This window comes from Acomys minous (genome assembly GCF_964271855.1).
Source record: "Acomys minous genome assembly, chromosome: 9".
NCBI lineage: Eukaryota > Metazoa > Chordata > Mammalia > Rodentia > Muridae > Acomys > Acomys minous.
Window position 1 is genome coordinate 91,797,031 of NC_140490.1, and position 22,588 is coordinate 91,819,618.

At 45.4% G+C, this 22,588-nt stretch overlaps 1 protein-coding gene across 3 annotated transcripts; it reads right to left on the reverse strand.

Annotated features, from left to right (window-relative positions):
* Nucleotides 1-4,193: 4,193 nt before the first annotated feature.
* On the reverse strand, nucleotides 4,194-14,410 carry SPIC (Spi-C transcription factor). Of its 3 annotated transcripts, none has more exons than XM_084795307.1 (7): nucleotides 14,327-14,410; nucleotides 12,747-12,789; nucleotides 10,938-11,026; nucleotides 10,057-10,180; nucleotides 7,663-7,775; nucleotides 7,298-7,406; nucleotides 4,194-5,429 (listed from the first exon to the last, which is right to left on the reverse strand). In XM_084795307.1, the coding sequence occupies exons 3-7, from the start codon at nucleotides 10,938-10,940 to the stop codon at nucleotides 5,038-5,040; spliced, it is 741 nt and encodes a 246-aa protein (XP_084651433.1). In that variant the 5' UTR covers nucleotides 10,941-11,026; nucleotides 12,747-12,789; nucleotides 14,327-14,410; the 3' UTR covers nucleotides 4,194-5,037. The 3 variants fall into 3 exon arrangements, with proteins under 3 accessions (XP_084651433.1, XP_084651431.1, XP_084651432.1); XM_084795305.1 differs by having other exon boundaries at nucleotides 12,747-12,845; XM_084795306.1 differs by lacking the exon at nucleotides 12,747-12,789.
* Nucleotides 14,411-22,588: the final 8,178 nt, after the last annotated feature.

Sequence of the window (22,588 nt, forward strand, 5' to 3'; positions counted from 1 at the left end):
CTGCATGTCCTAAGAAAGAAAGAAAAAGCCTAATTATCATTTCAAATACTGCTGTAAAGAAATTTTAAACAAGGAGCTTATTCCATAAGGCAGAATTAGGGATTGTGGATATGACAAAGGATAGTACCTTGTGTGCTATAAAAAGAATATGAGTCCAGTACTTAGGAGGTGGTGGCAAGATCAGGAGTTCAAGGCCAGCCTGGGCTACACGGGGAGTTTGAGGCCAACCTAGGTTGTTCAAGAACTTATCTCAAGCATAGCAACAAAGGATGTTTAGGAAAAGCAGTAAGCACGGCCAAGAGCCCGTTCCTCTCCAGGTGGGAATCCCACCATTCCCACGGCTACACAGACTCTACAGTCAAGGGGGCCATTTGGACCATCAGGACCGCGGGGCTGAATGTAGCCATTTCCCAGGGAGTCTCAGGGGTCATGCCTTAGGGAGTGTGTGACTGACTTTCACAAAAGCACCAACAGCTTTGAAATGTTTGTTAAACAAACAAAAAACGTTGGCCAGCCCACAGCAGGACTGTGTTGTTTCTGGCTTCCTTCCTGACATCCGTTACTTTCTCATTTCAGTTAATACCTGTTTTATGCAGGTGTTCTTTCCTGCTGTTCCTGCTGCCCGCCCCCCCCCATCCCACCCCCCTAACCCCCTACCCCCACCCCCCGACAATGAGTGACCATTCCCTCCTTCAGAAAGGGGCTCCTATTGTGTCTGCCACTCTAAGGCGCCATGAGATGCTCTGGGGGATGCTGGAAAGTTTTTTGTTTTTTTGTTTTTTTTTAATGAGAAGAAAAATAAATAAAGGAAACTTGGGGAATTCCACAGACCCAGCAGCGCCTACACACCTTGGTGGACTATGCCAGTGGTTTTCAACCTGTGGGGCGCGTGCATCTGCGCACGCGCGCGCACGCGCACGGTGGGTGGGTGGGTGGAAGAAGCAGAATATGTCGCCTCTCAGGTATGCTCTTTATCAGGTTCATACATTACGGTTCATAGTAGTAGCGAGATTATGGTTATGAAGTAGCCATGAAAATAATTTTATGGCCGGGATCACCATAACGTGAGGAACTGTATATTAAAGGGTCACAGCATTAGGAAAGTTGAGAGCCTCCATAACCTAAACCGAAGATGGTTCAGGCAGGTTAGAAAACTCCTCTAGCTTGTGATAACACAGATGAATTACGGAGCCAAACATCAGGTAAGAAGTAAATCGTTTCCTTCTAGGCTTCCTTGTGCCATGTAGAAAATAAGCCAGAGCTTTCTGTGGCAATTGCTCATATTGAGGTTCCTCCTTCAGGTACTGTTTGCTAATCTTAACAGCTAGAGGGAAAAGACCGTGGTTCTCAGAGTGGGCTGAAGCGAGAACGGGGCAGCAGCGCCTCCTTGTGGCCAAGTTGTAGAATAGTAAGGAAACATTGACTCGCTGCACACTTCTTTTTTTTTTGGTTTTTCAAGACAGGGTTTCTCTGTGTAGCCTTGGCTGTCCTGGACTCGCTTTGTAGACCAGGCTGGCCGTGAATTCACAACGATCCGCCTGCCTCTGCCTCCCAAGTGCTGGGATTAAAGGCATGTGCCACCACGCCCGGCTGACCCGCTGCACACTTTATCTAGGAGAATTAACCTCAAAATGATTTATGGTAGTAGGGGTCTTCAGAATATTATTGTCACAGTGTCATTTCCCTTAGGCCTCTGTCTTCTTTTACTAATGGGTTACAGCCCATTAGTGGAAGGGCAGAGAAAACACAGGCGGAGGGTAACCATGAAACTTTGTGTACTTAATTATTGTATGTCTGTGAGATATGCTTAGATATGTACACTGTAGAGGAATTTTAATTCAGAACATGGCTGCTCTGGCAAGAGCTCACATCCAAAGACCTTCTAGGTCTCTGTGATCTGGCTGGAATACAAACACGCCTTTAATCTAGGAGACTGAGGCAAGCAGATCTGAGGTCAAGGCCAGCCTGGTATAGAGCAAGTCTTAGGTATAGAAAAGTTTAGGTCCAGGCGTGGTGATGATATACACCTTTAATTCCATTGAAGGTAAAGATAGTTTGTAGAAGGAAGCACCCATGTTTGAAGGTGATGTCTAATTGAGTGGCAGAAAAAGAGATTTGACAGATTAGGGTATGCCCAGCTCTCAGGAGAACAGTTGAAAGAGTAGCTACCCAAGAAGCAGTTTTACACAGAGAGGAGGCAGTTTTACCGGGACAGCAATAGAGAGAGGGAACTCAGGTGAAGACAGAATGAACCAGAAAATCAGAAGCCAGAAGATTAGAGCAGATTGCTGGAGTTCGTTTGAGGCCAAGCAGAGCAATTCCGGGGCCAAGAGGGAAGCCAGATTGAATAAGCCAGCTGGGAAAAGAGTTTGAGCCAGAAAAGGCTGGCAGTGGTGGCAGCGACAGGGTAGATGCGCATGCTCCAGCAAGAGTGAGGGTACGCAAGCAAAGCAAGCACCGCCTTCCCTTCAGACAGATTTCTATTTGGGGAAAAGGCTATTTACCCTTCAGTTGATGCTCCCTAGACATATACCCATAGGCATCCCCTCAGCATGTCTCCAAGTTGACTCCAGATTAAACCAACAGGACAATCAACTTTAATCACTACATTAGCTGGGCGTGGTGGCGCACACCTTTAATCCCAGCACTCGGGAGGCAGAGGTAGGGGGACCTCTGTGTGTTCAAGGCCATCACGGTCTACAAAGGGAGTCCTGGTCTCAAAAAAGCCAAAAAATAAAAAATAAAAATAAAATAAAAAAATAAATCACAACATCAGGTGGTGGTCGTGCACACCCTAATCTCAGCACTTGGAAGGCAGAGGCAGTTGGATCTCAGTGAGTTAGAGAAGCCAGTCTGATCAATATAGTGAGTCTCAGGACAGACAGGACCATATAGAAAGCCCCTATCCCAGGAAAAAACTTGATTAATTTGATTACATTCACTAGTCTGCTTTTTGTTCCTTTTCCCTCCTACTGTTGCTCCTCCCCTTCCCTAATAGTTCTTTCTTTGCGTTGTCTGTTTTGTTTTAAGGCTTAGTATTCCACTGTGTGAACATGTACATGCATGTACATGCCATCACAATGGTCCTGGGAACACAGACAACTCTTTGACATACCCAAGAGCAGGATTGCTGGATGACTCTATTTTTAGACTTAAGGAAAAGTCACGCTATCTTCCATGTCTGTACTAACTAGTACCAACAACGTAAGAGTTCCCTGTTCTTCCCGTCCTCACAACTTTTTAAAAGATTTATTTATTATGCAGTCTTCTGCCTGCATATACACCTTCATTCCAGAAGAGGGCGCCGTGTGGTTGATGGGAATTGAACTTGGGACCTTTGGGAAGAACAGCCAGTGCTCTTAACCTCTGAGCCATCTCTCCAGCCCCCACAACTTATTCTTATAGAGAAAAATTAAAGGTACGTGACACAAGAAAAATTCTAACAAAAGCCTAGTTAAAACTGATAATACAGCCAGGTGTGGGGGCATATGCTTTTAATCCCAGCACTCAGGGAGGCAGAGGCAGGCTGATCTCTGTGAGTTTGAAACCCTGTCTCAAGAAAACAAAAAAGCAAAAGCAAAAACAAAACAAAACCTTCTTGCTCAAGAAATAAGCAAAGGGGGCTGGAGAGATGGCTCAGAGGTTAAGAGCACTGACTGCTCTTCCAAAGGTCCTGAGTTCAATTCCCAGCAACCACAGGGTAGTTCACAACCACCCATAATGTGATCTGGTGCCCTCTTCTGGTGTACAGATGTATATGCAGGCAGAATACTGTATACATAATAACAAATAAATCTTAAAACAAAAATTAAAAAATCAACTCAAAATAGAATACCTAAAATTATCTAGGTATGATTGATGGTGAACACCTTTAATCCCAGCACTTAGGAGGCAGAGGCAGGTGGACCTCTGTGAGTGTGAGGCCAGCCTGGCCTACAGAGTGAGTTCCAAGACAGCCAGGGCTACAAAAACAAAACAAAAATAAAAAAATGAAAACAAGAAAACCCACTAGAACAGAAAAAGTTTCATGACAGTGGGTTGAGCAGAAATTTCCTCAATATAGCCCGGAAACAAACACATGCATTTAATATCAGCATTTGAGGAGGATCTGAGTTCTAAGCCAGCCAGAGCTACATAGCAAAGCTCCTGTCTCAAAACAAACAAACAAACAAACAAACAAAAAACCAGAAAGATGCAAATTAAAGCCACAGTGGTGGCTTAATATTTATTAGATTGAATTATATTATTTATTAGGTTGGATTTGACTATATAACAGTCCACTGTTTTTAAAAGCCACGAACATGTTTCAGTACAACCTCTGTATCACACTACATGTTGAGTGACTTTTCACCTACATAAATGACAACAAAGGGCTTCTAAATCAATATATAAGCCTAATATGGTAGTACATACATGGTTAGTCTATTAGCTCAAGGACAGCCTCGGCTGCTTAGCAAGATTGTCTCCAAGCAAACAAATAAAATTCATCTTTGATGACATGCTGCACCGGGCGAGGTGGTGACCACCTGTTAATCCCGGCACTGGGGCGGCAGAAATAGGCGGATCTCTGTGAGTTTAAGGCCGGCCTGGTCCAGAACAGCCAAGGCTACATAGAGAAACCCCGTTAAGTCCTTGCATAGCAGAAGGCAATCAATTGCTCAATTGCCTGAAATTCCAATTATTAATTAGTAAGAGTACCAAGTGGCCCAGTGCACCTCTTGCAAGATTGGCCCCAGGATGTTCTTGGCTACCGAGGCCATGGCCACTAAGTCTCTTACACAGAGGTGGAGGCAAACGATAAGCACATTTGTGAAACATCTTTAGGTTCCTTTTAGTGCTAATATAGTGTAAGTACTATGTAAAAAAGTTGTCAGCACGGGAAGGAAAATGCAACATGTTCTGTGCAGAGCTTCCCCTAGATGTTTCTGCTTCGTGGGTGTGGAATCTGTGAATGTGGAGATCAGTAATTTGATTTGGTGGGGGGGAGGAATCTGAAGGGGTTTTTTTCTGGTGCCACCGAGGCCAAGAAGGAGAGGGTTAGCTCTGCGTGTGGACGTTACCGTAGAAGTCTGCATTCCAGTGGTTTAAACTGAAATATTCCTGGTCAGGCGGGGCATACTGTGAATAAATGGTGTAGGGTGAACAGAGCCTTCGAAGAAGAGCTTCACTGAACTGGTAGGTCAGTTTTCTCCGGACTTTTGTGACCTCCCCAGTTCTGGCATAATTCCTCAGGGCTCTGGCCATCTTCTGGTAAGTCATGGGTTTTCGGTTGCCTTTCTTTTTGCCCCAAAGCTCAGCAAGCTTCTCCTTGTTTTTTGACATAAACTGAAAGACACCTCTGCTTTTATCGACCCATTGAATACAAGACGCCATCTCCGGATTACACAGGGACTCGAAAAGGTATTCAAACAGCCGAAGCTTCCTCCTGACTGCAGCGGAGGGGAAAAGAGAGAGAGAGACATCAACTCCTTTGTGAAAGTCCCCTGGAAGAAGGCTTTCCTGGGCCTCAGAATGCATTGAGCCTTGCTCCGCAGTTACTGGCAGGCCAGAAAGATCCATGGGCCTCTGGTTTTTATTTATTTATTTATTTATTTATTTATTTTGGAGACAGGGTTTCTCTGTGTAGCCTTGGTTGCTCTGGGCTCACTTTGTAGACAAGGCTGGCCTCGAACTCATGAAGATCCTCCTGCCTATATCTGCAGTGCCAGGATCAAGGGCATGCGTCGCCATGCCCATTTTCATGGGCCTCTTAAAGTTTGCACTGGACCTAAATGGATCTATCTGCTCATCTGGAGATTCGTTTGAAGGTAATCTTTCTTCACATTTAAAAGTTTGACCACAGTTTCACATTATAAAGCATAAAAGGGGCTGGAGAGTTGGCTCAGCTGTTAAAACACTTGTTTGTAATTGTTTTGTTTTGTCTTGTTTTTCAAGACAGGGTTTCTCTGTGTAGGCTTGACTGTCCTGGACTTGCTTTGTAGACCAGGCTGGCCTCATACCCACAGGGACCCACCTGCCTCTGCCTCCCGAGTGCTGGGATTAAAGGCATGCACTACCACCACCTGGCAATTTTTTTTTTTTTTTTTTTTTTTTTTGGGTAACACTTGTGCTTGCAAAAAAGATCCAGGTTCGATTCCCAGCACCCACATAGCTGCTCACAACCATTGCTCACCCTAGTTTTACTGTTGTTAAATGCTGCCATCGCTCCAGCCTTAAAATTAATATTAAGGGAATTAATAGTCATGACTTAGATTAAGTGGCTAGCTCTGGAGAAGCTGTAAAAAAAAAAAAAAAAAGCCCTGAAAAAAAAAAAAACTTAAAGTAGAAAAGCCATTGCTCATGAGCAACAGCTAAGGTCATCATCATTTTCAGGTATGAAATCAAATGTTAATATCAGCGCTAATGCCATTCATCTTTTCAGACATGTAATCATTTGTGTCTCAACATGACTAGATATAGAGATTTAGAAATTTAGAGGATTTGTGTAAATTGGGTTCCCCTCGTAGAGACTTCATGAAATTAAAAGTGGTAGCCGCTTCCATATGCTGCATCCTGCTCCACTAGATCCATCAGCTAGTTAAGAGAAACTCCTGGCTAGATTCTGTTTTTCCCCCTAGAGATAGTAACATGGCTTATTCCAAAACTGAATACTCCACTACCCCCAGATCTGCTTATATATCTTAAATTTATGAACTAACTATAAAGCTGTCTTCCGAACATGATGTGGCTGTTTACCGTCAATTCACAGCATCTGTGGCTACCTGTACAAGACCTGCGCCGCCGCCGCCCTCCACCCCCAAGCCGAGACTGCTTACACTCTAGCATGGGTAGGGAGTGACGGCTGAGGCTCCAGGAGGAGCTCCTGGCAGTTAATGGCTGCGGGGGAGGGGGGGTCACTTTTCTTCAAGAGTGTAAACCGTTCATTAGTAAGTCACCTATGGTTCAATAAATAACCCAACATCCTTGGTGTGGTTCAATTCATGCTGTTTCAACGGATATTTCTTGCAATCCTTCTGCCTCTGTGCTGGCCCTACAAGCATGTGATGCTGTGCTCTGCTGCAAAGACAATGCTCGTATCTATTATTCTGAATTCTATCCAGCAAGGCGCTGTAGTCCTGTAATCTCAGCACTCCCGAGACACAGAGGCAGGATTGCAAGTTTGAAGTCCTCATGGTGAGTTCCAGGCCAGCCTAGGGCTAAATAATGAAAGATGAAACAACAACAACAACAACAACAGAAACACACACATAACAACATCCCTTTGAAGCCGTATCAGGAGTGTCTTGGCAACATTTACCTTTTCCTCCCTTTTGCTGGAGGAAGGAGGCTTGGAGCAGGTGGCTTCCCGTTATGCTGTGCAGGGGTTGATGAAAACTTCCTTCCAAATAAAAGTCTGAAGAACCATTCTACACACACAAGGCAGCGGCATGTTAAAGGGGGCGGGGGGCCGCGGGGCTCAGTCCTGTGCCCTGGCTCCCCAGTGAGTGGCTAACAGCAAATGTACTGCTCCTATCACACCCAGGGACAACCAGCAAACCGAGAAGGAAGAGCAAGGGGGAGAACAGGCCAAGGTCTGCCTTCCCCACCCCCACCCCATGAGAAAGAGAGGTGTTTGTTTCTCCTCTTCTGTGCAGGGCAGCTGATCTCAGTAAAGATACTCACGGCGACGCTTGTCCAGTTACAGGGTGCTTCTGCTGTGGGTAACACTCCGTAGCAGTTGGAATTGCCTCTGACGTGCGGGTAATGGTTAATGTAGGCCATGCAATTTTTATGTTCTAATTAAAAGACAGCACAGGAAGACATTGCATAAGTCTTGAGCTTATAGGCGCACACGCATTTACGATATACACACGTGTCTGTGAGCAGACCAAGGTGACGCCGGCTCTATTGATTGCTGTCGTTTAAGTTTTCTTAACCACTTTGTATTTCCACCATGGGCGGTTATCCCAGGATTTTAGTATGATCGATGCTCTTCTACATCACCTATTCCCTCTGTGGAGAAATATTCCACGTACCTAACAGTACCAAACTGAACGTGTACGTCTCTGCAATACCATATATAAACTCAGCTGGGCGGTCGTGGCGCACGCCTTTAATCCCAGCACTCGGGAGGCAGAGAGGCAAGTGGATCTTTGTGAGTTCGAGGCCAGCCTGGTCTACAAGTTGAGTCCAGGACAGCCAAGGCTACACAGAGAAACTCTGTCTCTGGAAAAAAAAAAAACATATATAAACTCAATAGACAATATAGTGCATTTTATCTGGATCAAAGAGTCTGAAGAATAAGTTAATAAGTTAATCTGGAGACTAAGTTAAGGATAAAACTATGCATTCTTACACGCAGACTAAGTCTTCACTGAGTGGAAGGCCTGCCTAAACCGGCCTCAAACTCAAGAGGTCTGCCTGCCTCTGACTCCTGAGTGCTGGGATTAAAGGTATGCACCACCACTGCCCAGTGAGAAATATATTAATAACAACTAAAAACCTTTTCGGGGACTGGAGAGATGGCTCAGCAGTTAAGAGCACTGTCTGCTCTTCCAGAGGTCCTGAGTTCAATTCTCAGCAACCATATGGTGGCTCACAACCAGCTATAACGCCATCTTAGAGATCTGATGCCCTCTGCTGGCCTGCAGGTGTACCTGCAAATAGAGCATTCATATACAAACAATTCTTTAAAGGCGATTAAAAACAAAACAAAACAAAAACAAACCCCAGCAAAAAAAAAAAAAAAAAAAAAAAGCTTTTTTCTGGGCCAGGGAGATGACTCAAAGGGAAAAGCAGTTGCCATATAAATACAAGGATGAGTTCAGATTCCCAGGACCCAGGTAAAGATGCATGCATAGACATGTCTGAAACCCCACTGTTTCTGTGGCAAGGTGAAAGGTGGAGTCTGAGACTCTGGCTCAAACACAGTGGGGGTCAAGGATGGTTGTCCTTTGACCCCCACTCTGAATATGGCACAGATCATATACATGCATATACACATACATATACACAAATATGTATATATATATACACACATACATATATACATTATACACACACACACAAACATACACACTTTTTAATTTTTTTACAGGAAGCTTTTCCTGGAAAGTCAGGATGATAGAATAAGCAAATGGCAAGCAGACTTTGTTTATTCTTTGTCTTATTGGCACAGTCTAGCTACATAACTCAGGCTGGTCTCAAACGATGACCCCTTTGCCCCCAGTTCCACATGCCTGCTTCTAACACCCAAAGCATGGCTGGTGTGGATTTTTGTCTTTTCTGTGCAGGGCTGTTGATCTCGGTGAAGATACCCATGTTACACTCCTCCAGTCATGGGAGGCTTCCGCTGTGGGTAACGTTCCACTTCAGCTTTTAAAATTGTTTTGTCGGGCTGAGATGGCTCAGAGGTTAAGAGCACTGACTGCTCTTTTAAAGGCCGTAAGTTCAATTCCCAGCAGCCACATGGTGGCTCACAACCATCTATAATGAGATCTGGTGTCCTCTTCTGGCCTGCAGGTGTACATGCAGGCAGAGCACTGTATACATACATAGTAAATAAATATTTTAAAAATAAATAATTAATCCCAGCACTCGGGAGGCAGAGGCAGGTGGATCGTTGTGAGTTTGAGGCCAGCCTGCTCTACAAAGCGAGTCCAGGACAGCCAAGGCTACACAGAGAAACCCTGTCTCAAAAAACCAAAATAAAAATAAAAATGAAAATAAAAATAAATAAATAAATAAAATTGTTTTATGTCTGTGGGTGTTCTGCTGCCATGTCTGCGTGCTACATGCAGGTAAAGATGTATGTGTGAGCCAAAGTCAACCTCAGATAGTCTCCTTCAGCAGCCTTGATTTTTTTTTTTTTTTTTTTTTTTTTGGAGACAGGATCTCTCCTTGGCCTGGACCTCATTAGCAAATGTCTGTTGGATAGCCAGGAGGCCGCAGGAAAAGCTCCTCTTCCCCAGCTTTGTGAGTCCATTGGGCTTCTACACCTATTAGCTCTTCCATATGAATGTGACCAGCTAGCCGCGTTATGTGCCAAGAGATGAGAGTAAATGACCTCGTGTTTACCTGGGAAGTATTGAACATCTCCAAGCGAATGCTGTGTCAGCACTTCGAAGGCATCTTCAAACGCTTGGCCCAGCCTGTCTTGTTCAATCCAGGTCTGTTGCAACAACGGTGAAATGTAGGAATTCTGAAATGAGTAACAAAACTTAACTTCACTCTTAGGAGGGTTTCATCGTCATCGCCATGGACACAGTTAGCCTAGCTTGAGTCTTGTTGCAGGACACTGTTCTTTGGCTTCTTGGGATCTCCCTAGCAGACATCATAGACACTGTCATGATGACAGTCAGAAGTGACTCAGGTGTCACCAAATGCGAGAGCATCTTCCCAGTTTAGTATTTAAAATATTGACCTTTTTAGTGTAATGCTCACCGAAAAAAAAGTTATTTTATTTTATAGCATAAAATATTATATACTATATAAAAGCACGTGATTTTTATATAGTATAAACTTTATATAGCGTAACTTAAAAACTATGGGCTCAATCCCCAGACCTGCATAAATGGCGCGGGAGCAGAACACACTGCGTTGTCAAGGTTAACCCTGGCAACACAGCAAGTTCGAGGCAAACCCTGGAATACATGCAAGAAACCCTGTCTCAAAAAAGAAAGTTGAGTTTTATTTATTTTTATTTTATTTATTTATTTTTTTAAAAGATTTATTTATTACTTATACAATATCCTGCCTGCATGTATGCCAGCAGGCCAGAAGAAGGTACCAGATCTCACTATAGATGGTTGTGAGCCACCATGTGGTTGCTGGGAATTGAACTCAGGACCTCTGGAAGAGCAGACAGTGTTCTTAACCTCTGAGCCATCTCTCCAGCCCCAGAAAGTTGAGTTTTAAAAAACAAGAGTAAAGATTAAAAAAAAAAAATACCGACTGACCATTGTTTATGAGTTAATTGAAGAGTGTTGGGTTCAGGAAGAAACTCAGTGGTAAATCATTTGCCTACTGGCTTGCAGAAGGCTAAGTTCTGGGGAAGAAGAAAAGACCAATTAAAGACAATGACAATTTAACAACCATATTTAGAAAAAAAAAAAAGACAATGACAATTCCAAAGAGTTTTTTTGTTTGGTTGGTTTTGGTTTTTGTTTGAGACAGAGTCTCTCTGTGTAGCCTTGGCTGTCCTCGAACTCACAGCAATCCACCTGCCTCTGCCTCCCAAGTGCTGCGATTGAAAGCATGCACTACCACGCCCGGCCCAAAGAGATTTATTCTTTCTTTCTTTCTTTCTTTTTTGAGACAAGGTCTCTGTAAGAGTTCTTTCATGGGAGCAAACTTTTTTTTGATTCTTTTTTTTTTTTGAGACAGGGTCTCTCCATGTTAGCCTAGGCTGTCCTGGACTTGCTTTGTAGACCAGGCTGGCCTTGAACTCACAATGATCTGCCTGCCTCTGCCTCCCGAGTGCTGCGATTAAAGGTGTGCGCAACCACGCCCGGCTGGGGAGCAAACTTTTTTTCTGCAAAATTTCCTACAAATAATTTGCTTTTTTATCAATATATGAGAGAGAGAGACAGAGAGAGAGAGGGAAGGAGGGGTGAAGAGGGGGAGGGGAGAGGAGGGGAGAGGGAGGGGAGAGGTAGAGGGGCAGAGGGAGAGGGAGGGGGAGGGGGAGAGACTGAGCAAGAATGAGCATGCGCCTGTGGCTGCTCATGCATGCCTTACAGAAAGAAACAGGACCTCTCACTTTAGCCCCACAGCTTGCTGATTGGGTTAGTTAACCATCTTGTGCTGACTGCTTCCCAAGCGGCACTGTCTCAAGACCACAGGAGGCCACCTCACACTGACAAGCTGTCCTAGCTTGGTCTTCCGTCCAGTGATAAACACCGTGAGCAGCCTCGTGGTGACACATGCCTATTCATCCCAGCACTCTGGGAGGCAGAGGCAAGCGGATCTCTGTGAATTCTAGGCCAGCCAAGGCTACACAGAGAAACCTTGTCTCAAAAAAACCACCCCCCCAAAACACCATGAGCAGAGACAACTGTTTCATCTTACAAGTCTATGTCACTGTCCCTCACTGAGGGACGTCAGGGCAGGAACTAAAGCAAAGACCACAGAGGAGGCTTTGTACTGGCTCGCTCAGCTTGCTTTCTTACACAACTCAGGACCACCTGCGGAGGGGTGGCTCCGCCCACAGGGATCACAGCCTTCTCAGTTCGAAATGACCCATAGGCCTGCTTTTAGGAGAATCTTACTGAAGCGTTTTATCAGAGATATTTCTTCTTCTCGGGTGACTGACTAAGCTTGTGCCCAGGCAGCAAAAAAAACTAGCATGTCAGAGTCCCGCAGAGCCAAATTCTGGCGATCATGTTTACAACACAAACACTTTCACCTGCCCGCAGAGCCACTGACTCATAGTTTGTTTGTTTGTTTTCTTTTTCTTTTTCCTTTTCTTTTTTGAAAGAGTTTGTCAGGGCTATAACAAGACCTTGTCTCACCCTACCCCCAAGTGTGTTTAACTCATTTTTTCACCTTAGCACCCCTCCCCCTTTTATAATAGTCAACTTTAGGGGGAAAAAATAGAGCTTTTCACCTGCAGATACTCTGGCGCATACCATTTATTCTGCCAGATGTACTATTTCTTGGTAGCTTAACAGACCATGAGACATCAGCCCCAGACACATTCATCCGAAGGAGAAAACGGAACCATTAATACAAAGCTTTTGGGAAAACATGAACAGCTGAACACTTACCGGGAAGACAGGGTTGCGATGAGTGCTGCATCTGTTAAGGACACTATCAAGAACACGCTGGCAGAGTTGCGTTAAATAGCTCTTTTTTTTAAGGAAGTGCTACAAAGGGGATTTCTTTTAAAAGACACAGAGCCTACATAATTCTATTTCTCGACGTGGCCACTAAGACACCAGGGGCTAGTATTCTGAAGGGACATGCAACAATTTGCATTCTCTGGGCCAAAGCATTACAATTGAACTCAGTCCCTACCTGCACTCCGCACCCGATTCAACTGGCCACCCCATTCAACTTCTCTGATTTGCTAAGTCCATCCAAAAACCCTCTGACCTATGTACCTATCTCTTAATCTCTACCACCCCCCTTTTTTTCACCTTTTAAAAAAATGTACCTCTTCTTCTAATTTTGGACTCCACACTCTCTTCTGAACAATCTGTCCCCAAAGTCCCCTTCAAATCAGTCTCCTCAGGTAAACCACAGGAGCAATTGGGCATACATTGTAATCCCAGCACCTGGGAGGCAGAGGCAGGCAGGTATATCTCCGTGAGGTCCAGGCCAGCCTGATCTACAGCCAGGACTACACAGGGGCTACGCACTGTCTTGGAAGACTTAAGAGTTCTCCTGTTCCCCGACCACGACCCCAATCACAGATTTAAAAGAAAAAAAGATTTACTTATTTACTACATATATACTGCATGCACACCTGCAAGCTAAAAGAAAAGGGCATCAGATCACATTATAGATGGTCGTGAACCACCATGTACTTGCTGGGAGTTGAACTCAGGACCTCTGGAAGGGCGGACAGTGCTCCTAACGACTGAGCTATCTTCCAGCCCATGGCATCACAGCTTTTAATGACCAGCCTAAACTTTAGTGCCCACATTTCATTCAAGAGGGAGTAAAGGAGACTTGAAATCAGAGAAAGGCACTCATCACCAAGGCTGACGACTTATATTCTATCCTGGAACCTATGTGGTGAAGGAGAGAGCCAAGTCCTTCAAAAGGAAGCAATGGCTGCTGGTGATGTCACACTTACCCAGCATTCAGTAAGCAGAGGCAGGAGGATCAGTGTGAGTTTAAGGACAGCCTGGGCTATATCACAAGACCCTGTCTCAAGGGGGAGAAAAAAAAAAAACAGGAATGGGCTGAAGAGATGACTCAGAAGTTAAGAACACTGGCTGCTCTTCCAGAAGGTCTAGAAGGTCTAGAAGGTCTAGAAGCTCTAGCGCACAACCTGATGCCCTCCCTCCCCAGCCCTCTCCGGTTATTTCAGCGCTGCAGACTGACATCCGTGCAGGCAAAACACTCACGTATAGAGAAAAGAATGTGTGTGTGTGTGAGTAGGAAAGCAGACTACTATGTGAGGACCTACGGCATACTCTTTTCTAAGCATTGAGATCAAACTAAGGGCACTCCAGCTGACAGGTCCCCAGTCACCACACCCGCTGATGCACACCCACTCGTCGTGAAGGTTGAAGTGGCCTTCTGTGAAGCTGGCGGTGATTTCAGGGGGCCGTGGGGTGGGGGGTGGGTTGTCTTAGATCTCCGAGCATGCCCCTCCCCATGGATCCAATTCACATACCTGTCCAGCGCAGCGTGTGTGTGTGTGCACAGCCTGTATGTGGCAGTACGGAAGTGAAGAGACTCCAGCACCTCTGGCCCACTCACAGCCACTGCACCTTTTTAAGGCATTCCCATTTGGCCTGCGGCAAAAATCCAACCCAAATTTTCAGCAAATCTTCTGGGTGGGGAGGGTGTGTGCTCACCTTTGATATGGTATTTCTTCTTGTATCGTCCATTTATCCTGCAGATATAACAGCTCCTCTTAAACGTAGACATTAAAATAACAAAAACAGAACCTTAATTACTCAAGTTGATTTATAGTGGAAGCCGGGCGTGGTGGCACATGCCTTTAATCCCAGCACTCCGGAGGCAGAGGCAGGCTGATCGCTGTGAGTTCAAGGGTAGCCTGGACTACAAAGTGAGTCCAGGACAGTCAAGGCTACACAGAGAAACCCTGTCTTGGAAAAGAGAGAGAGAGAGAGAGAGAGAGAGAGAGAGAGAGAGAGAGAGAGAGAGAGAGAGAGAGAGAGAAATTTCTATTGGATCCCGCACTCCACCAAGGCATCTTCACCTGTTTTCTATGCACTGGATTTATTTATTTATTTATTTATTTATTTTTTTTTTTTTTTTTTTTTTGGTTTTTCGAGACAGGGTCTCTCTGTAGCCTTGGCTGTCCTGGACTCACTTTGTCGACCAGGCTGGCCTCGAACTCACAGTGATCCGCCCGCCTCTGCCTCCCGAGTGCTGGGATTAAAGGCATGCGCCACCACGCCCGGCTGATTTATTTATTTATTTCATTTGATCAAATACATACTTCAGAGCCTTTTACTCTGTAGGCATTGTCCGGTAAGAGCCAAATCTCTAACAGCCCTCTCTGTCCTGGAACTCTCTTTGTAGACCAGGCTGGCCTCCAAAGCATAGAGTTGCTTCCCCCCCCATCCCCCCCATCCCCCCCCCCCCAGACAAGGTAGGTTTCTCTGTGTAGCCTTGGCTGTCCTGGACTAACTTTCTAGACCAGGCTGGCCTCAAATTTACAGTGATCTGCCTGCCTCTGCCTCCCGAGTGCTGGGATTATAGGTGTACCACCACCAGGCTCTGAACAAGTTTTAATGACAATAAATAGAATATTTTTAATGCATTTTTATTTTTTGTTTTTTTGGTACAGGGTTTCTCTGTGTAGCCTTGGCTGTCCTAGAATCACTTTATAGACCAGGCTGGACTAGAACTAACAGTGATCTGCGTGTCTCTGCCTCCAAGTGCTGGGATTAAAGTTGGGTGCCACTAGCCCAGCCTTAAATAGAATATTTTAAAATAGTTTCTGGGCATGGTAGCACAAGCTTTTAATCCCAGCATTCCTAGGACTATAGGCAAATCTTTCAGTAAATTTGAGGCCAGCCTGATCTAAAGAATTCAGGGCAGCCAGGACTATATAGAGAAATCCTGTTTCAAACATTTTAAGCTGGCCCTGGTGGTGGCGCACACCTTTAATCCCAGCACTCCGGATGCAGAGGGAGGTAGAACGGTGTGAGTTCAAACCGGGCGTGGTGGTGAACCCCTTTAATCCCAGCACTGGGGAGGCAGAGGAGTCGGGTCATGTGAGTTCGAGGCCAGCCTGGTCCACAAAGAGAATCCCAGCTATTCTTTGCTTAATTGTTTAGGTCTGAGGAACAGCCGAGACACAGCCACCTGCTACACACAAAGCAGGGTTTTTGTTTGGGAGGGGCCTGTTACAGGTGCCAGCATCTCTCCTGATGCTCAGAAGTGAGTGGAGCAGGACAGCTAAGGGCTCCACAGAGAGGCTGGCTCCAGAGTGACAGACTCTCTTTTGCCCAAGTTCACTGTCCGAGGTGGCAACCAAGATGGTTCTGGAAAAGCTTAAGCAACAGATGTGCTGGTGTGTAAATCAGATGGCTGGCTTCAGGTAGAAGATCACATTTTCTGAGAATAGGGAACTGCAGAAGCCAGGAAAAGAAATACTAAATCCAACCCCCCGATTTCTAGTTAAGTGAATATTTAGAAGCCAGAAACAGTGGCACCACTTCTAATCCTAGCACTTGGGAGGCAGAGGCAGGCAAATCTCTGAGTTCAAGGCCAGCCTGGTCTACAGAGCCAGCTCCAGGACAGCTACACAGTTACACAGAGAAACCCTGTCTTGAAAAACAAGAACAAAACAAAACAAACAAACAACAACAACAACAACAACAAAAGATACAGAAGTTTAAAATGTAAGTTTTATTTTCTGAACTCAGGGGGGTAGCCAGTTCGGAATCTGAACTGTGTCCCTGAGAGGAAGTTGTATTGCATATTTAAGGATGAAAACAGCAATTAGCTCACACAGGGGCTCAGATGGTGAAACAGGGTGGTCAGCTCTGACTCAAGTTATTTTGCTAATAAGCAGTTCTTTTTTGTTTGTTTGTTTTTTGTTTTTCGAGACAGGGTTTCTTTATGTAGGTTTGGCTGTCTTAGACTCACTTTGTAGACCAGGCTGGCCTCGAACTCACAGAGATGCTCCTGCCTCTGCCTCCTGAGTTCTGAGATTAAAGGCGTGCGCCACCATGCCTGGCTAATGAGCAGTTCTTTTTTTTTTTTTAATATCTATTTATTATGTACATGGTGTTCTGCCTGCACGTACATCTGCACTCCATAAGAAAGCATCAGATTACGTGACAGATGGTTGTGAGCCACTATTCGGTTGCTGGGAATTGAACTCAGGACCTTTGGAAGAGCAGGTGGTGCTCTTAACCTCTGAGCCATCTCTCCAGCCCTAATGAGCAGTTCTAATTGACCTTAGTTTGATGGGGCCAAAGTGAGGTTAGTGAGACAGTGCTTAGGGTACATACAAAGTGTAACCAAGTGTGTAGACAGCAAAGTATGAATTATGACACCGCTGAATCACACATAACTAGGGTGTGGCTTAGGAAAAGCTCTGCTTGAATGCAAGGAATGTTACTATCAGCAGAGTTTGAAATTTAAAAAATTTTGAATTTAGGGCTCAACATTTAAGTCCAGCCTGGTCTACAAAGCAAGTCCAGTATTGCCAAGGCTACACAGATAAACCATGTCTCAAAAAAAAAAGATAAATATTTAGAGGCTTAAAAGATCTGGTTTCTTTTTTTGTCTTTGAAGGTATCAAAGCTTATTTGTTTGTTTGTTTATTTATTTATTTATTTATTTATTGACTGATTGATTTACAGCCAGGCGTGGTGGCCTACAACTTTAATCTCAGCAATATCGAGGCAGAGGAAGGTAGATCTCTGTGAGTTCAAGGACAGCCTGGTCCACAAAGCAGTCTAGGACAGCCAGTACTGTTAGTCAGGGCTCAGGGCTATTTTGATTTTTCCGCTCTAGTTCTACAGCAGACAGACCGATCAGCCATGGCAAACACCCAAGCAGGGTCCATTCGTTATAGTACTATCATCAGTCACAGGTATTCTTGAACTTTCTTCATTTCTGCAATTAAACTTAACTGATAGGTAAAAACAAAAAGCTTACTGTGTAGGCCTATTCTTTGACATAGCTCCAGCCATTCTCATGTTCATCTCCCATTTTGCTCCTAAGGTGAAATTAAGTTCAAAAGCTTTAATCTTTCCAACTCTGCTTCCTAGAAGTAGTTAGTCGTAGCTGACACTCATGTTCCTGCCTACACGGGATAAGGCAATGGTGTCGTAATGCACACTTTGTTACTTGCACACTCGGCTACCCTCCAGCTGTCCTCTTGTTATCAACACACCCGGTTATACGTTTGATGTAACCTTAAGCATTGCCCATTTACCTCACTTAGGACCAATCAAACTAAAGGTCAATTAGAACTGCTTGTTAGCAAAATAGCTTGAGTCAGAGGTGACCACCCTGTACCACCATCCGCTGAGCACCCTGTACCACCACCCGCTGACCACCCTGTACCACCATCCGCTGAGCACCCTGTACCACCACCCGCTGAGCACCCTGTACCACCACCCGCTGAGCACCCTGTACCACCACCCGCTGAGCACCCTGTACCACCACCCGCTGAGCACCCTGTACCACCACCCGCTGACCACCATGTACCACCATCCACTGACCACCCTGTACCACCACCCGCTGAGCACCCTGTACCACCACCCGCTGAGCACCCTGTACCACCACCCGCTGAGCACCCTGTACCACCACCCGCTGAGCACCCTGTACCACCACCCGCTGACCACCATGTACCACCATCCACTGACCACCCTGTACCACCACCCGCTGAGCACCCTGTACCACCACCCGCTGACCACCCTGTACCACCACCCGCTGAGCACCCTGTACCACCACCCGCTGAGCACCCTGTACCACCATCCGCTGAGCACCCTGTACCACCATCCGCTGAGCACCCTGTACCACCATCCGCTGAGCACCCTGTACCACCACCCGCTGAGCACCCTGTACCACCACCCGCTGACCACCCTGTACCACCACCCGCTGAGCACCCTGTACCACCACCCGCTGAGCACCCTGTACCACCATCCGCTGAGCACCCTGTACCACCATCTGCTGAGCACCCTGTACCACCATCCGCTGAGCACCCTGTACCACCACCCGCTGAGCACCCTGTACCATCATTCTCTCTCCTGTATGAGCAAATTGCGGTTTATTTGTTTTTGGGTTTTTTGTTTGTTTGTTTGTTTTTGCCTGTATAAACTGACTCTGGAACCCTATTGATATCACAGTTAGGCTCCTTTCTTGCAACCAGCCTTGACTGCAATCAGCCTTGTCTCGGGTGTGGGTTCAGTCAATAAACCATCCATATCTCACTGAGACTGGAGTCTGAGAGGTTTGTGTGACTGTTCTTTTTTTTTTAAAAATATTTATTTATTTATTATTATGTACACAGTGCTCTGCCTGCATGTACACCTGCAGGCCAGACGAGGCATAAGATCTCATTATAGATGTTTGTGAGCCACCATGTGGTTGCTGGGAGTTGAACTCAGGACCTCTGGAGGAGCAGTCGGTGCCCTTAACCTCTGAGCCATCTCTCCAGCCCTTGTGTGACTGTTCTTTTTTTTTTTTTGAGACAGGGTTTCTCTGTGTAGCCTTGGCTGTCCTGGACTCGCTTTGTAGACCAGGCTGGCCTTGAACTCACAGCGATCTGCCTGCCTCTGCCTCCCGAGTGCTGGGATTAAAGGCGTGCGCCACCACTCCCGGCTGTGTGACTGTTCTTGTACTAGAACAGCACATGATTATGGGATGCCGTCTAATGTTTTATATTATGTAGGATTTCTTTTTGTTTTTGTTTTTGTTTGGTTTGGTTTTTGGTTTTTCAAGACAGGGTCTCTCTGTGTAGCCTTGGCTGTCCTGGACTCGCTTTGTAGACCAGGCTGGCCTCGAACTCTTAGGTAATGTTTAAATTGGGTTGTCATCTCAAAATTTTACCATTTCATTATGGCAAAAACACTGGAATGTCAATTTTAGAATAAAAGTAGTGTGTCTTTTCTAAGACAATGGGTAATCATCCCACACATCTTAAAAACAGCAAACAGCTTTTTGGTGAAACTGGCAAGATATAAACTTAAACCAAGGTAGTAGTGTATGTGGAATCAGCATTAAGAAACATATTCCAGGCAGGGTGCAGTGGCGCACAGCTTTGGTCCTGGCACTCAGGAGCCAGAGGGAGGTGGAGCTCTGAGTTCGAGGCCAGCCTGGTCTACAAAGAGAGTTCCAGGACAGCCAGAGCTACACAGAGAAACCCTGTCTCATAAAACAACAACAACAAAAATATGATGTTTCAAGATTGTATACACTCTCAGAATGTGTATGCTGAACATCCTGTCTTTTCTTTTTGTTTGTTTCGTTTTTTCCAGACAGGGTTTCTCTGTGTAATAGCCCTGGCTGTCCTGTCTTGTAGACCAGGATGGCCTCAAGCTCCCATTGATCCTCTGCCTCCTGAGTGCTGGGATTAAAGGCGAGCGTCACTTCACCCTACCTAATAACCAGCTCTAAATGGCCAACAAAGAGTGAATTCAGTGGTGTTTTGTAAGGTTGTTGTGGGGTTTTGGGGTTTTTTTTTTTTTGTCTCATTGTAAACTTACAGGTCTTTTGCCTATATGTTATGCCTTCCAATTTTGGTGGGTTTTTGTTTGTTTGTTTGTTTTGTTTTGTTTGTTTGTTTTGTTTTTTGAGGCAGGGCCAATTTTGGTCTTTATGGGATTTCTTGTGCTTGGGAGGAGCTAGGGGAGAGAAAAAACCATAATCAGAATATATTATACAAAAAATCTATTATCAGCAGAGTGTGGTGGCACACACCTTCAATCCCAGCACATGGAAGGCAGAGGCAGATGGATCTCTGAGTTTGAGGCCAGGCCCTGGTCTGCAAAACAGTCAGAGCCAAACAGAAAAACCTTGTCTCAAAAAGCCCCACCAAAAATCAAATTTCAAATTTTTTTGTGAAACTACATTTAAAATTTTTTTGTCTGTCTGTCTGTCTATCTATTTATCTAACTACCTATCTTTATGTACATTTGGTGTTTGGTCCACATGAATGCCCATGTGAAGGTGTAGGATCCACTGGAACTGAAGTTACAGACAGTTGTGAGTGCCATGTGGGTGCTGGGAATTGAACCCGGATCCTCTGGAAGAAGCAGCCAATGCTCCTAACTGCTCAGTCATCTCTCCAGCCCCTCTAATTTCAATAAAAAAAAACAAAGAACATTATTTCCCAACTAATTCATTTTATTAAAATATAGTTGCCATTTACACACTACTCAGAAAGATTTCTCACGGTGTGTGAGATGGCAAGGAAAGACCTCTAGGCCTGACAATCAGAGTTTGAACCCTTGAGCCCATTAGATGAAGAAGAGAGCCAACTCTTCAAGGGTTAATCACAAGCACACACACACACACACACACACACACACACACACACACACCACTATTTATCTGTGAGAACATAATCAGTAAATTCTTTGGTTTTGATTTTTTTTTGTTTTGTTTTTGTTTTTGAGACAGGGTTTCTCTGTGTAGCCTTGGCTGTCCTGGACCCGCTTTGTAGACCAGGTGGGCCTCGAACTCACAGTGATCCACCTGCCTCTGCCTCCTGAGTGCTGAGATTAAAGGCATGCGCCGCCACCGCCGCCGCTGCCGCCACCGCCGCCACCACCACCACTGCTGGTGTTTTTGGTTTTTCCAGGCAGGGTTTCTCTGTGTAGCCTTGGCTGACCTCGAACTCACATCCATCTATCTGCTTCTGACTCAGGAGTACTGGGATTAAAGGCATGCCCACCACACCCAGATAGTAAATTCATTGTGAACTGATTGTTTTAACCTTTTTGTTTGTTTGTTTGTGTTTTTGGTTTTTGGTTTTTTGGAGACAGAGTTTGTTTGTGTAGCCTTGGCTGTCCTGGAACTCACTCTGTAGTCCAGGTTGGTCTCGAACTCACAATAATCTGCCCTACTCTGACTCCTGAGAGTGCTGGGATTATAGGCGTGGACCACCACACTGGCTTTTTTTTTTTCATTAGTTAGTTATTGCCAACAGTATACTAGCTCCTATCAACAGAAATTTCCTACCCAAGGCTAGCTAAAAGCTAGACAAGCCTCCTCCAGGAGAAGTGAGCCTGTAATTTTGTTGCTGTTGCTCAGGTTGCAGAAAGGTGATGATTTCCTGTGCCCTGAATTGTGACTGAGTGCAAGGGCGCTCTCATGTCTCCCTGAAGCAGCCAAGCTCCAACACTTACTGGTGTATCTCACTGTTCTCTAGGTACACAGAGGAGCCAGTTTATTTTTGTATGTTTGTTTGCTTTTGCTAATTCATGATGGGAATAGAGAGAGGCCTCCCCTGTTAAGAACACTTACTACCATGGGCGTGGTGGCACACGCCTTTGATCCCAGCACTCGGAAAGAACAAAGGCAGGTGGATCAGTGTGAGTTTGAGGCCAGACTGGTCTACAAAGTGAATCCCAGACAGCCAAGACTGTACAGAGAAACCCTGTCTCAAAAAGCCAAGAAGAAGGAGGAGGAGGAGGAGGGGAAGAAGAAGAAAAGAAAAGAAAAGAAAAGAAAGAAAGAAAAAGAAACATCTTCCAGCTGGGCATGGTAGCATATGCCTTTAATGCTACCACTCAGGAGACTGAGGCAGGTGGATCTCTGAGGTCAAGGCCAGCCTGGTCTACAAAGAGAGTTCCAGGAAAACACACACAGAGAGAGCGAGAGAGCGAGAGAGCGAGAGAGCGAGAGAGCGAGAGAGAGAGAGAGAGAGAGAGAGAGAGAGAGAGAGAGAGAGAGAGAGAGAGAGAGAGAGAGAGATCTTCCTACGAGGGACAGGGAT